Source organism: Lutzomyia longipalpis, chromosome 2, assembly GCF_024334085.1.
Source record: "Lutzomyia longipalpis isolate SR_M1_2022 chromosome 2, ASM2433408v1".
In the NCBI taxonomy this organism is placed as follows: domain Eukaryota; kingdom Metazoa; phylum Arthropoda; class Insecta; order Diptera; family Psychodidae; genus Lutzomyia; species Lutzomyia longipalpis.
The window spans coordinates 39333597-39348211 of NC_074708.1; the positions used below are offsets into that span (position 1 = coordinate 39333597).

At 31.7% G+C, this 14615-nt stretch overlaps 1 protein-coding gene across 2 annotated transcripts; it reads right to left on the reverse strand.

The window, feature by feature from the left end:
- Positions 1-2844: 2844 nt before the first annotated feature.
- On the reverse strand, positions 2845-14246 carry LOC129791373 (neuroendocrine protein 7B2). 2 transcript variants are annotated; one of them, XM_055829527.1, is made up of 3 exons: positions 14019-14246; positions 12755-13469; positions 2845-5612 (listed from the first exon to the last, which is right to left on the reverse strand). In XM_055829527.1, exons 2-3 carry the CDS (start codon positions 13430-13432, stop codon positions 5541-5543), a joined length of 750 nt encoding a protein of 249 aa, XP_055685502.1. In that variant the 5' UTR covers positions 13433-13469; positions 14019-14246; the 3' UTR covers positions 2845-5540. The 2 variants fall into 2 exon arrangements, with proteins under 2 accessions (XP_055685502.1, XP_055685501.1); XM_055829526.1 differs by lacking the exon at positions 2845-5612 and having other exon boundaries at positions 11527-13469; positions 14019-14165.
- Positions 14247-14615: the final 369 nt, after the last annotated feature.

The following is a 14615-nucleotide window of genomic DNA, read 5'->3' on the forward strand; positions in this document are numbered from 1 at the left end:
CGTCTTTTTTTTTTCCTTGTTCTCACATTGTGATTATTGCGAAATTTTCCCCATAAACATTTTTCACTCATTTTCTCAAACTGTGATTCACAAGAACGTAAAAATCTCTCTTGAAAATATTCAAGGAAGGATGTGAAAATTATATGCTAAATTATCATTATATCCTTTTTGACCTTTTTCCTTTAATACAATGAAAAGAAAATTCTTGAGAATTCCTTCCGAAATGCTGCCAATCTCCCCAAGATAAATTATTAAAACGAGCATCAAACTGTACTCTATGGAGAGCTTTTTATGATCATTCTTGGAAGAATACAACATGAGAAATTTATGCTTTTTCCTCTTACAATGCGATGCTTTTCCCGGAAATCTCTTGAGAACGAATCAAATAGTAAAAGTTCACAAAAGAAATTAATTCACTCGAATAGAACAAATTAACTTCCTCAACTCTTTTCCTTCTCTTTTTCTTTTTTTATAAAATCTATTTTCTTGAAGTAATTCCTATTTTTTTAGACGTATAAAAAAGTAAGATTTATTGATTCTTGGAAAATTGAGGCAGCATCGAGAGATAATTTTTATTACAATCCACAAGGGGTGAATAAGTCGTAAAATTCATGTTATTTTGTGATCTTTTTGTAAAAAATATTCTCACATTGCGCAGAGAAATTTTAAAAATTTTCCAATCAAAGTAAAGGTATTTATTAAGACCAGGCGTCTCCATCCTAATATATGGATTATTTTATTTTTGTTTTTTTTTTGTTTGCTAAATTCATTAATTTTTTTACCATAGTCTTAAAGATTTTTTTTGTTTAGGGTACAAAGATTGCAAAATTTCCAGCAGAAATCATAAAGTTCCAAGAATCATTTAACCAAAGACTAAATTAGTTATTAGCCCCCCTGATTAAAAGGTTAAATGATTCATTTTGATATATTTATCACATTAGACAACTTACCAGTTTCAACGCAAAAAGAATAATTTCTTTAAATTGCTTCACTTCTAGGAACACGTTTGAAAGAAAAATTAAATTATTTCCAGAAACCACAACTAATGCTTTGATGTGATGAATTTTATATAAATCTGCAAAATCTGCATAATTAGATGATTTGAAAATGATGCAAAGTGAGATTAATTTGTGATTTCTCTGATGAATTGAAGCGTATCTGCGGATGACGTATCTTAGGTGAATGTCAACTGATTTTTTAGTTAAGTTTTAAGATGAATTTTGCAAGTTAGATATTTTTATATGTATACAGTTTAGGGTTAGGTTCCATAATTTCTAAGGTGTGTTTAACTTGGAGATTTACGTAAAAGAGTAGATTGGTTTAAGGATTTGTTAAGGAGAGTCTTGAGGTCAGAGATGGTCAAAAAATTATGGAAATTCAGGGACTTTTATGAGCAATTTTAAGTTAATTTTTAAACGAAAAATTAATGAGTTCCTTGCACTCTCGTTAAATAACCAATTTAGATTAGAATTTCGTATTTTCGTTTTCTTAGAACAAAAATTTGGTTCTCAAAATAATACTTGAATTCTTTAAAATTTCATCAGGCAAAGTACTTCATTTCTGTAAAGTTTTCTTCATAATTAAATAAATTTTTTAGGTACCTACCAGGTAAGATAACTTAGAATCAAATTAAAAAATCTTTTTGAATTTAATTTTAAAACTTTTTTAGGAGGGAAAAAAATAAAATCGTCGTCGTCTCATAAAATCGTTTAACATTTCCAATAATGAAAACCTTTAAAAAGTTCTAAATTATTAGTTATTCTTAAGCAAAGCATGATGTATGTTCATAATGTATTTGGGTTTCTTTTGGTTAAGGTCTTTAAAGGTCATTACATCTATGTAGATGCACTGATTTTGATTTGAATGTAATTACTGTTCTAAACTAATTGTAAGTTCGGCTATGACTAACATCTTCCTAGGGAGGCATCTAAACCACTTTGGAAAACTAACATTTAAAGCTCCATCAAAACATTAATTTTTTATCACATTGAACACACATATTTTACATGAATATTCATATAATATTCGATCTATATTTTTTCTAAATTGTTTTTATCTATTCTAATATTGTTTCATATTCTTATCTATATTATTCCTATCAATATTTTTCACAACATTCAAGGACTTCTAATTTTCTAATTTTATCCTAAATTTAAAAAAAAAACTAAAATTATAATTTCTAACACACTGCAAATTTTCTCTCATGATCATTTTTTTTGTTAAACAAATTATATAATAAAAAGCCACATAAAAAACCAATAAAGTGCCATTAAAAAAACCAAAATTCTTGCAAACTACATCCAATACCCAATTTAATAAAAAACATTCCAATTACCATCGAGATACTTACATCAGTGACAGAGAAAGAAAAGAAAGTTTTTTTTTTTGCTAAGGGCAGAACAAAACAAAAACGTAACCTTTATTGAAAACATAATCAGGTGAATATATAATTTTTTTATCCATTATTTCAGCTAAACAGTTATATAGAATTTATTTTTATAGCTCTGTGTTTTGCTTATTTTTTTGGCTAATTGAAAAATAAAATCTTTTCTATTTCTTTGTTGCTTCTTTGAGTTTTATTTTATTTTGAAAATAAAAGTGTGTCAATGTGTGTGTGTTAGATAAAAAATGCATAGCCAGGTGAATTTTATGTGTTTGTGTGTTAAATGTTTTTTTTTCTCTTTTTTTTGTGGGAAATTATTCCACATTTGTGCCTGCAAATAGAAGAAAATTGTTTGAGAGTGAAAGAAAGTGGATTTTTGTGGGTTTTTTTTTGAGTTTGTTTTTGAGAGTATGTAGGTAGTAAATGTATATAGCGAAAACTGAAGGGAAAGATAATATAACTGCAGATTAGGAATATATATTCTATCATAATAATAAGATTATTACAATAAATTCTTAAGGGAATAAAAGTTTTTTTTATAACATGAAAATATAATGGAGTTACAATATAAGACTCTCTGTTTTTTGCATATCCTATAACCTTTGGTTTTTACTTTTGGATTTTTTTCTGTGTATTTTTTTTATTATATATAGCTCCTAAAGCAATTTAGGGGATCGTTATACTTTGTGTGTTTTGTCATTTTCAGTTTTTGGGAAATGAAAAAACTGGGAAAAATATATATTTTTTTGAATATTATTGTGTGGATTTCCTTTTTTCTGTCTTTTTTTTCTTCATTTTTAAACCTAATTGTGTAAGCCTATGACTTAAAGTTGATTACAGTAATTTTATTTCTTATTTTTTTCAGTGTGTATGACTTACAATGTTTGTTCTAATAAAACCAACACAACATATTTTGCAGTGGAATTTCTTGGCGTGTCGCCATTTGAAAATTGTTTGGAAAAAATTCCATGCAAAAATGTTTCTCATTCTACACTATTGTCACAATTACAATGAATTGCCTTAGAATCTATACTTTTTTTTTGCTCTATTACTCGACTACCCATCATAAGATTTACATAAATACCACAAATGACAATACTTGTAGTGTCTCTACAATTGGATGTTTACCATCCAATTGAATCGAGCCACGCATACGGGGGATCTTAATTTATGAAAATTCTCCAACCATTAGTGGTTGGCTTTTGCAGTATTTTTACAGAATTTTTCTTTCTTTCTTCATTTTCATTAAAAATACTCTTTCAGTGGCTTTTACTTTTTCTCTAATTTTTCTTTTTTTACTTCCTATATGGTTCTCACAAGCTTCTTGTTGTCTAATAAAGTTTTTCTTTCTATCCTCAAACTTTTCTCCGTTTTTTTTTTAACTTCTCTGCTTTTTTATGTTCTAAAAATACCTGAAAATTTATTACACAATATTTCTCTTTTTTTTGGAATATTTCATATAAAATAAATGCCTCATCGTAAGTAATATATTAAGCATTATATGATATTATAATATTTTTTTCTTTATCATATGTTAGAGATTAATTTCTTTTTTTTTAATTTATTATTATATCTCAATAATATTGAATATAATCCTTTCTTCTCAATACATTCATAAAGTATATATGATTTTTTTTCTTTTAAATAACTCGTTTTTAGGAAAATGTTTATTTTTTCTTTTAATATAGTTTTTCTTGTTGTTTTTCAACGGATCCAATGACTGATTGATGGTGATTTTTGTGTCATTGTTTAGTTGGTTCGAAAAGTGTGTGTATATCGATGATTGTGTTTAGTTGTTAGGTAGTTTTTTTTACTATTCCTTTGTTGTCTTTTTTTGGTATGTTTCTTGTTGGTTTTTTTCTTTAAGTCGTGTGTGTGGAAAATATATAATCTAAAAAGATATAATCAAAAAAATTTATCAGCTTTTTTTACTTGATATGTTGATTAAAACTACATTTTTTATTTCACTTTCTTCTCTTTTACTTTTCAGTTTTTCTTTTTTTTTAAATACCTTTGGCACGCACGTTGACCATAATCAACGAGTCGAGCCAAAAGGAAGGAAATTCTATGGAGGCTTATATTTTACTACAAAATGCCTCTCAACTACACATAAAATACTATGTAAGATATACTTTCTTGCTGATAGACTTTCCTCTGATTTTCATTTAGCTACACAAGTCTCTTCACAAACTGCAACAAATTGCATGCTTTTGTTGCATCATTTCGCATATGCCTTGCTGGTTTTTTTTAGACACATATAATAGAGTTTAAGGTGCGTTTAAAATACATTTAATTCAATAACATGTAAATTTCACAGGGTTTTCATAAAAGCTTATTACATATAAAGATTAACCTCATGCCTTGTATGGTTCTCAAATTTTAAAAGTTTTTTGTGTTGGTTTTTTTTTTTCTTCTAAACAACAATAAAGCAAATTTGTATTTTTTTTTTCATTTAATAAAACTCACTTCGCATTCATTCTAAATCGTTCAAACCTTCCATCTTTAACCATTTTTTTTTCCTTATAATACCTATGACAATAATCCTTGTTTTTTTTTTGCTTTATAAAGATGTTTTCTCTTTTGTGTTTTTGTTCCTCACTGTTGATGTTTTTTTTATTTATTTATTTTTACAAATAATCTATTCTCCATGTTTATGTGTTTGACATACATATAGTAACTATGTGTCTTGCATAGTGCATAACATATTTATCCTTATGTACTTGCTATGTATTAAGTGTCATAATTTATCATTTTTTTAGTGGAATTGTGACCTCTATTCAGCATCTTATTCAGAGACAATAATTTTTCGACGTACATAATACAGGAGGTCTTCAAATATTGGCTGCGTTTACATTTAAACAATGCATCTATATTTATGTAACACTATATCCTAATTCTTATATGTTTTTTTTCATTATCATAATATAGTCTGTTTAATCTACTAATTAATTTTTATTTAAATTATTTTTCCATTGGGATTTCTTAATAACATCATCTTGTCCATTTGAATATTGCACAAGTCGTTACCATAGTTTAGTGTTGTTTTTGGTTTAGTAGATTTTTTACTTGTCCTGTGGATTAAGGGTTTAATTCTACCGCTGATTGTACCATTAGACTATAGCCATAGTTCGTCGCCAGGTCGTCCTTTTTTGTATTTTTAGTAAACCATCACGTTTCCCTTCTTTGCAGCAATTGGGAGCTTTTCACCCTCCAAATAGGGGTTGTAAGACTGAAATTGAAAGCACGCAAAGTTTCTTTTAAAAAAAATCCATCGTCAATTGATGAATTTATACAAAAGGACTTTATTCATTTTTCACGCTATCGATGATTTTTAAATTCAAACACGTAAAACATTTAAGAAATCTAGAGATTTTTTAAATCAAATTAATTCTAAATGTTTTCTAAATAATGTGGCTTTATCGGAAGAGAATATATTGAAATATTCGGATTTTTTAGGAATTATTCGGAATAATAAAAAAGTTTAATGCAATGTGTGTGATATCTTTTAAATAATCAATCGATAACATACCCAAGGAGCACGCCGGCGACTCTAGCCATTCTGGATAACCATACACCTATCCATATGGTGTCAACTCACGGAGTGTGCCACGACTAAAGTACAATTTCTAATATTTTGAAGAATTAAAAATATTTGGCAATTTTTTTTGATTAGTTTTAGTTAATATATGATGGAGCAGATGTATTCAGAGCAAAATAATGGTAAATTAGCTAAAATTAACAAAATCAGTCGTGATCAGTCTGCTCTACGCCTCAATTTTGGTTCCAACACCGAGTCGTAGCTACGCCTGAATTTTGGTTCCAACAAAAATCGGAGTTTACGCCTCAATTTTGGTGCCAACACAGAGTCGTAGCTACGCCTGAATTTTCGTTCCAACAAAAATCGGAGTTTACGCCTCAATTTTGGTGCCAACACAGAGTCGTGGCTACGCCTAAATTTTGGTACCAACACAGAGTCGTAGCTACGCCTCAATTTTGGTACCAACACAGAGTCGTGGCTACGCGTGAATTTTGGATCCAAAAAATTTAGAGATTACGGCTCAACGTTGGTTCCAAAAAGCAGGCGTGGCACGCGTAAATTTTGGTTTCAAATTTATATCAGAACACGTGGTTTTAAAATAATCATAAAATATTCAAATCATTTTCAGAGTATTAATCCATAATTAATATTTTATTGATACTTTTCTAAATTTATGTTAAAATTTAATCAAATTATGAATATGATGTGTTTTAAAATAATTTTGTATCATTAACCTATATTTGGATGTATCCGGGAAGATGTTCTCCGGACAAGCGATAGACTGTAAACAATCCAAAATCTTTGATAAATTACAATTTTCCGCAAAAGATAGACAAAAGAAATTATTGAAACATATTCTAAGGATTATATTGAGTATCATTGAACATAACTTTATGCTCTTTTTGATACCAAAATCGCTATTTATTAAGATTTTCTTGAAATTAAATAATTTTGGAAGGATTGTTTATGTGACTCTGTCATTTTTTGGGTATGACCACCCTACTTTTAGAAAACATGATTCAAAATGTAACTAAAAAGCCACCCAAATAATATATAAAGAATTATTAGTTTAAATGAAATATAAAAACTATTTTTTTTAATACCAACATAAAAACATTATCGCATTTCGCAAAAATGCCATTTTAATAAACCTATTAATTTTATGAATTTAATATAATCAATTATAGAGTTTCTTATTAGGTAAAAATATTTTAAATTATTTTTACCTACATAAGATTCAGTTAACAAATGGGTCTTGTAATAAAAACTAGATACCTACCTGATTGTTCTTAGAATTTACATTGAAAAAGTTTTAAAACATGTAATCCTTTTACAATATGAGAGATACTTTTTGGGTTTTTGAAGAATTAGTAATTAACACATTTTTCTTCTGAGGGAACAATAATGCAGGCCTAAGAAAAGACCTTCTCCCAATTACAGGTAGATTTTTTTTATAATTCTGATTTTTTTTTTCAATTATCAATTTTAATGCTGAATACAATATGTGTTTACCATGTGATTTCTTAGAGCAAATGCGTCAGCAACATAAAAAATGCTCTTATGTGCTGAAGAAAATTGTACTGAAATGCAAAGCTTTTTCATGTATTCGACGAATGGTTGGCTTTTTGAGGGTATTTTCAGCACCACGTGGCAAGTATATTTTATAAAATTTTATTTCTTGAAAACTAAAGCGATTTATGCCATTTTAATAATGTTTCTAGCATAAGAAACATAATGCAATGTTGTATTAAATAACCATAATGATGTGGGTATAATTTCAATTTTTTTAATTGTCTAATTTTGCAAAGAAATATTAATTTTTATGAAATGAGAAGGTCATTTATGACTCTTCTAATCTATATCCTATCTGAAAATCAATCTCGCATATGTTTTTCACGCGTGAAAACGCGTGAATTTTTCTTTGTGAATATTATTGCCAAGACGAGGTATTTTTGCAGAAGTACATCTCCATGAAATTTGGCCATTTGCCTCCCGGTGAGACAAAATAGAAAAGGGAACACTGTTGTAAAAGGAGAACATTAGGTAGAGAAAATAATGTGTTTGAGAGAAAAAAAGATAGAAAAAAAAATAAGTGAGAGGGAAAGAGAAAAAAAATGTCAAAAAAATTGCCTACATGTAGGAGATTTTTCAGTCGTGGCAGAGGCTGTTTCCAGACACCATACGGATATCCCTATGGTATTCCCAAATTTAGGCGTAAAATTTTACCTGCTATGGAGCCACGACCCGATTTTGGGTACCAAATTTTTCCCAATACCATCATATATGGTGCACCATACGGTGCCTGAGCGGGAATCCCGCGCGGAATACATTTTGGCCGAAATGGAATACGGCCGGGAACCGCCGTGCTCTTTGGGATAACGCTCTGATGAATCAGGATTTTTTTTCAGTCTAAACCAATAAATAAATGTTTATTCGGTTTATTGTGAAATTATTCGGAATAATAAAAAAAAAACATTGGAACATGGATATTTTTGGAAATAATCAACAATTTTTTTTAACAATTAGAACCAATAATTTCAAAACAAATGTTTGGAATTTAGAAATCATATTAAGAATAATTAAAATTTTAATTATGTTTAAAATAAGATTTTTTTATTTGGAATATTAAGAATGATTAAGAAAGTGAATGAAAGAATGCGAATATTCAGGTTTTTAAAGAATAATTCGAAATAAACATCAATTTTCGGATTGATAATATTAACACTTGGAGGATAAAATTCGTAGTCGCTACCAATTAGACTTTTTTTTTAACACAAAAGGACAAAACTGGTACTCGCTGCCAATTCGACTTTTTTAATTCATGACAGAATAAAATCTATCTAATCTATTGTGATAAACGTAGGCGATTTTAATTACTTCAACCTCGTCGAACGAAAATGTAGAATTTGTTTCTTTATGATAGAAAATTAATGCCAAAGTTTGAGGTTAGAAATTCACGTCCTCCTGTTAAACCACCACAGAATAGAATCTATCTAACTTATCCTGATAAATTCTATATCGCCAAGTGACTTCTATTACTTCAAGCTCGTCAAAGGAAAATTTGAAAAATCAATTTCTCTTTAAGAAAAAAAATATAGTTAAAGTTTGAGGTTAGAATTTTTAATTCTCCAAGTGTTAAAATTATAGCAGAATCATGTTCAAAATCAAAAATATATTACAATTCCTGAAGGATCCATTTAACTAAAAACTTCTTACCTATCAAACTGAAAACTTTTGTATTTTTAATATTTTTTTTTCCTGCAGAGCTTTCAGAATAATTGAACCATAAAATTTATATAAAATTTAGTTTTCAATTTTCAACGTAAAAAAATTATTGCAAAAGTTTCTCTTTTATAGGTTGTTCTTGATTATGCAATTTTATTTCTTCACCTACACACTGGAATTTAATCAATCATTTCCCATGAAAAGCTTCCTCTCAATTTTACAGCTCAATGCATAATTCGCAATTGGTATATGATGAAGTTATTGATGTGTATGTACTGTGCAACATAAAGGGTATAGGTAGCTATTTACGCGTTTCCTAGAATATATGTACCACGCCTACGATGCCATATATAATATATTAGTTTGTTGTATTTTTCTCTCATGGTAATTTCTCACAATTTTCCCATTTTCCACCCATACGACATAATGATGTCTCTCTGTGAATAAGCTCGCACAGTCAGCACACTTTTGAATAAATTCTCCTTGTGAATAAACTCTTCTGTTCTGTATAAATTCTTCTTGTCTTGTGAATAAACTCTTCTTCATTATAAAGTCCTCTTTTCAGACAAAAAACTTAACAACATGTGAATATGCCTCTTGTCCTTTTTCCAACAGAACTTCCTTCCATAAGTATATGTGTAACTAACGTGCTATCAAATCATAAGTTGTCACAATAAATAGAAAATTTTCTCACAATGCCAACCGTCACGAAGGTGGGGTGAATAGAAAGTAAAGTTCTTGTGCTGTTGCATGGTGCAATGAATGTAATATCAATTTTACTTTATATCCGGATTTCCTGTGAAACAATTTATTTGGAGAACATAGAAATTAAATTGATTTTTCTCCGAGAGAAATTTAAAACAATTTCGTAAAACTTTTCTCCTATTATTCTACCTATAATTTCCTCCCGAAAAGACCTTGTTCTCATTCAACTCACATTCGACAAATAAAAATTGAGAGAAGTCACGAATTTCAAGAAGACAAATAGGAAATTGCTTAAATTTGATTTACGAGAGAAAATCTAGAAAATCTCATGAAAAATGAACTTCTAATTGATTCAGCAAAATCCTCCAAATGCTTTCCAATCTGTGCAGATTATTTTTATCTCTCACGGTGACCAAGATGTTATTTTTCAGGACATAACGATATCGCTCTAATTGTCTGTCAATAGCAGTTTCGCTTCAATTTCCAAAAGGACTAGCTCCGTATTTAATTGAAGAGTTTTCTTGGTGGAACATGAAAAAGTTATGCAACCCCAAGGGGGGTTTATCTGGACGGAATTATTCGGATCTTCGGAAATATTGGGATTATTCACTAATATTCACTTAATTTGCCAGAGAAATCAAAATATTGATTTTTAGCCTCTAAATGGCTCAAATTGAGTAGCAGAAACCTAAAAAATATTTATTTCAAGCCTCATAAGGACTAAATTCAAACCGAATAGTAATTTTACCCCTAACCATGCTAAATTCAAACCTAAAAGAGATTAAATTGAAGTAAAAAAATATATTTTTTAGTCCTAAAAAGGCAGAGATTAAGGAACAAAAACTTTAAAAATATTTAATTTAGGCGTAGAAAGAACAAAAAGTAGTAAATTCAAGCCAAAACTTGCTTAATTCAAGCTAAAAAGTATTTGGTTTTCAACCCTAAAAAAAAATTAAAATAATCTTGAAAAAGACTAAAATTGAAGCATGAAAAGTAATTAATTTAAGCCAAAGAGTTCTAAATTCAAGCCAGAAAGTAGTAAATTCAACCCGAAACAAAGAGTAAATTCAAGCCAATAAATTTATTTGGTTTTCAATCCCAAATCAGTTCAGGTTGAGGAACAAAACTTTAAAAAAAATTATTAAAGCCTAAAAAAAGAGCTAAATTCCAACAGAAAAATAGTAAATTAATGCTATAAAGTAGTAAATTTAACTCAAAAAATACTAAATTCAAACCAAAATGTCCTAAATACATTTTTGGATTTTTTTTTTCGGTTTTAAGTTGTTTGGTTTTAAGCAAATTATACAAAATATGTTCATGTGAAGTAAAATATTCAGATCTTCAGAAATATTCGGATGATTCGCTTAAAAAACCAAAATATTCACCAGATAAACACCCCTTGTGCAACCCCAAAAGAGTGTTGGCGAGTTTATAGTTACCCTCCTTGACCTTCTACAAGGAAAGCATTGTTGGTGGGTTAATTAGACTGCGGTGGATGCTCAATCAACCCTCACTACGTGTTTTAATTAATTCATTTCTCCAAGGATTACACTATAACACAGAATCCTTATACGAAAATTCTCTCTTCTGCATGTGCTGAAAGAAAATTCCTGCGGTTTGACCCTTTTAAGATACAAAACTTTTGATTTTAAGAGATAAAATAACCAAAGAGAAACTTTTTTTTTTGAGTTTAATATTCATTCGTTGGGAGAGAAAATAAAGAAAATACCGCGAGAAAAACATAATTTTGCGATGTGCAATAAACATTTTAATTTAAACAGAATAAATGAAATGACATCATTATTTTCTTCTAGGAATCGTTAAAAGCTTTTGATTTATCTATTTTTACACCACTCATTTGCAGACCTGGTGCTGTTCATGAAATTGAGAATATTTTTACGTAGGTACAATAGGGGAGACAGGGGTGAAATTTATCACTCAATGATTTCGAAAAAAAGCACGGCGGAAAAAAAGCTTTCCCATTGAGATAAAACAAAATAATGTGAGAGAAGGTTCTTTTTAATTATCCCCATCCTTCGCTTGGCGAGGTCGACCGGGGATGTTAGGGTGAGAAATTTCCCGTAAAAATTGTTCTATTTATAATAAAGGTCTCACACTCTATGATGGGTAAGGAGCGTAGGGAGATTTTATTTCATTTCAGTTGAGAGAATTTTCTCATTTTCCTCAACTTTAATTTTATTTAAGTTTAAACTTCAAAAGAAAAATAATTTTTAATTTTTCCTTCTATATTCTAGATCGGTTAAAAAAAATTAGTTATAACTTGATACAAAAATAAAGCTTTTGGTGCATTATGTTTCAACATGTGAAATATAATGTAAAGAAAAAAGTAAAAGAATAATATATAAAAAAAATTCTAATAAACAACAGAATGAGAAAAAAAGCAATTTCTCGGTAAAGCTTAACGAATTTCCAGATGAGGAAAGGGGTGAAAACTATATATCCATTTAAACTGTAGCATATTCCCAAGCTTTTTTGAGCTTTTCCCCAAAAGACCATCATTCTATGTCGCACGGAAAATTCACCCTCTAACACACGGATTTTCACTCGCCCCATGAGCGCCTCACAAAGGGGTTTAATTATTTATTTTAACGACTCAAATGAGAAATCCCTTAAACTCCAATGAATATTGAAAAGCAACATCGGGTAATTGGGTTAATAGAAATGGGATATGGCGGGTAGGTAGGTCTGTGAAGCGACCTCATTTCTCAGTTACTAATCATTTTGTGTGCCTCAAAGCCATATCTCAAATTGCATACCAAATAACGTGCCTCAAGTTCCAATCGATACCCAACATCACATTAGGGTGACAAACATAGACATATCGATTTGATTAATATTGAAAGGGGCGGACATGAGGGATGATTACGCGGGGGTGGACTCACCTTCTTGCTGTGGAATTTCTTTGCCACCAAATTCTTGTGCTCCTGCGTGTGGAATTGCTGTGCCAGGAAACTCTCAATGTCCGAATCCATCTGCCGATTCTGCTCACCCTGATCCTGTCCGGGGCAGTCGAACATATGCTCACCATCGCACATGCACTCCTGGGCAGCCTGGTATTCACGGCTGAAGGCTGCTGTATTCTCAAAATCCACCTGGCAGCCTTGCTCTTCGGTGTAGCCCACTGGGCAGGGGTTGGGTGGGTTGCAGTACGCCGGTAGGGTTGCATCGGTCTTCACTTGAGGCTTCACACGGTGGGGACCTTCGCCGGCGCCACCAGACATGTACTGGTGCCCCCAGAGGGTGCTGTGCTGAAGGTACTCCTGGTCACGGAGCGATGGACTCGGATTGCCCTCGAGGAGGGCATCGTAGTCCATTTGCTCAGCCTCCAGATCCTTCGAGGCGCGCGCCATGAGGGCCAGCTGGTCGTTGACGGGCAATGGGTCGATGTAGGAATCAGCAGCATCTGCCAAATCCTTGCCCATACGATCCACCAGCTCACGCAGGAGGGCGTCGGAGAAGAAGTGGTCCTTCACGGATGATGACATGTAGGCGTTAGCCGACCGCGGAACCACCGCAATGAGAAGGGTGAGGAAAATGATGGCATTGCGCTTCAACGACATTGTTGAAACGCACCCAAGGATCCAACAAGTGGTGAACCTACCGTGCATGAAAAAGCATTACGACCTCTCTCTTTCCCCCACCCCACACAAATTTTCCTCTTTGTACATGGGAATGCGGCCGGGAATTTTCATTACAAAAAGGGGAAGGCAAAACGGCTTCGACTCAGCTGGTGCCAGGGGGTGAGGGCAAAACTATGTGTGCTTGATGGGTTTTCTTCCGAACCACCTGTTGTGGAAAACTAATCGATACCAGAGAGGAACGGCTACGTCATCGCAATTATCTAGCTACACCCGCTACGGAAAAAAAGCGTCCACTCCCAGTGAAAAAAATCAATAAACTACGTCGAATGTAATTTTGAGAGCACCCAATCCCCATGCACAACACCCCCGTATGAACATCCCGAATCACCCCGTAGCAAAAGCAACATCGCACTTCTGGTGTATATACCCTGCTGAGTCAGCCATTTTTTTACCTCCACACAGACTGCAGATCCTCCAAAGAATTTTCCCCAAAAATGTTTTAAAGAAAATTCCGCATGAGTTTGAGAAAAATTCCCAGCCGGAGGAGAAATGCAAAGAAATTTACCACTTGTTAGTGCAGAAACACAAGAAAAAATGCCGAAAACAGTCACACCCAGTTGTGGGTGATAAAACCAGACAACTGCACAGCCACTCGGTGTGGCCACACTCTAGAAGCAAGCGAGTGCAACTGGCTGCCTTTGCGTCAACGCAGTGAAAATGGAGGAAAACCAAATCAACATTTTCACCACAATTTGTGCACGGGGCTACATCATGCCACACAGTATACGAAACTTTATTGATTTTCCCTGTGCCTTTTCACCATTTTCCACCCACGCGTATTTTCCCACCGCCTCTACACAGCATGTACGGGGTTCCGCACTTTGATTAACATTACCTCGGAGGAAAAGGTGAATTTCCCGAAATGACTGTTGGAGTTTTCTTTTCAAAATTCGCAAATTTTTTTTGCTTTGAGCTTTGAATTTTTTTAAAAAATAAATTTAAGTCTTTTTGCCGGCGTTTTAATGCTTTACAACATTGATATCGTGAGGAGTTGAGGGTCGTATAGAGGTGTATTGGCTGCAGCTAAAGTCTCCAAAATAGTTCTTACATATAAAATGCATTTTAGGTGGTACACAGAAGCTGTGCTATTCTTTTCTTCGAA

Excerpts from the sequence above, each read along its gene's own strand:
- LOC129791373 (XM_055829526.1), bottom strand. The coding sequence starts at position 13,432 with ATGTCGTTGAAGCGCAATGCCATCATTTTCCTCACCCTTCTCATTGCG.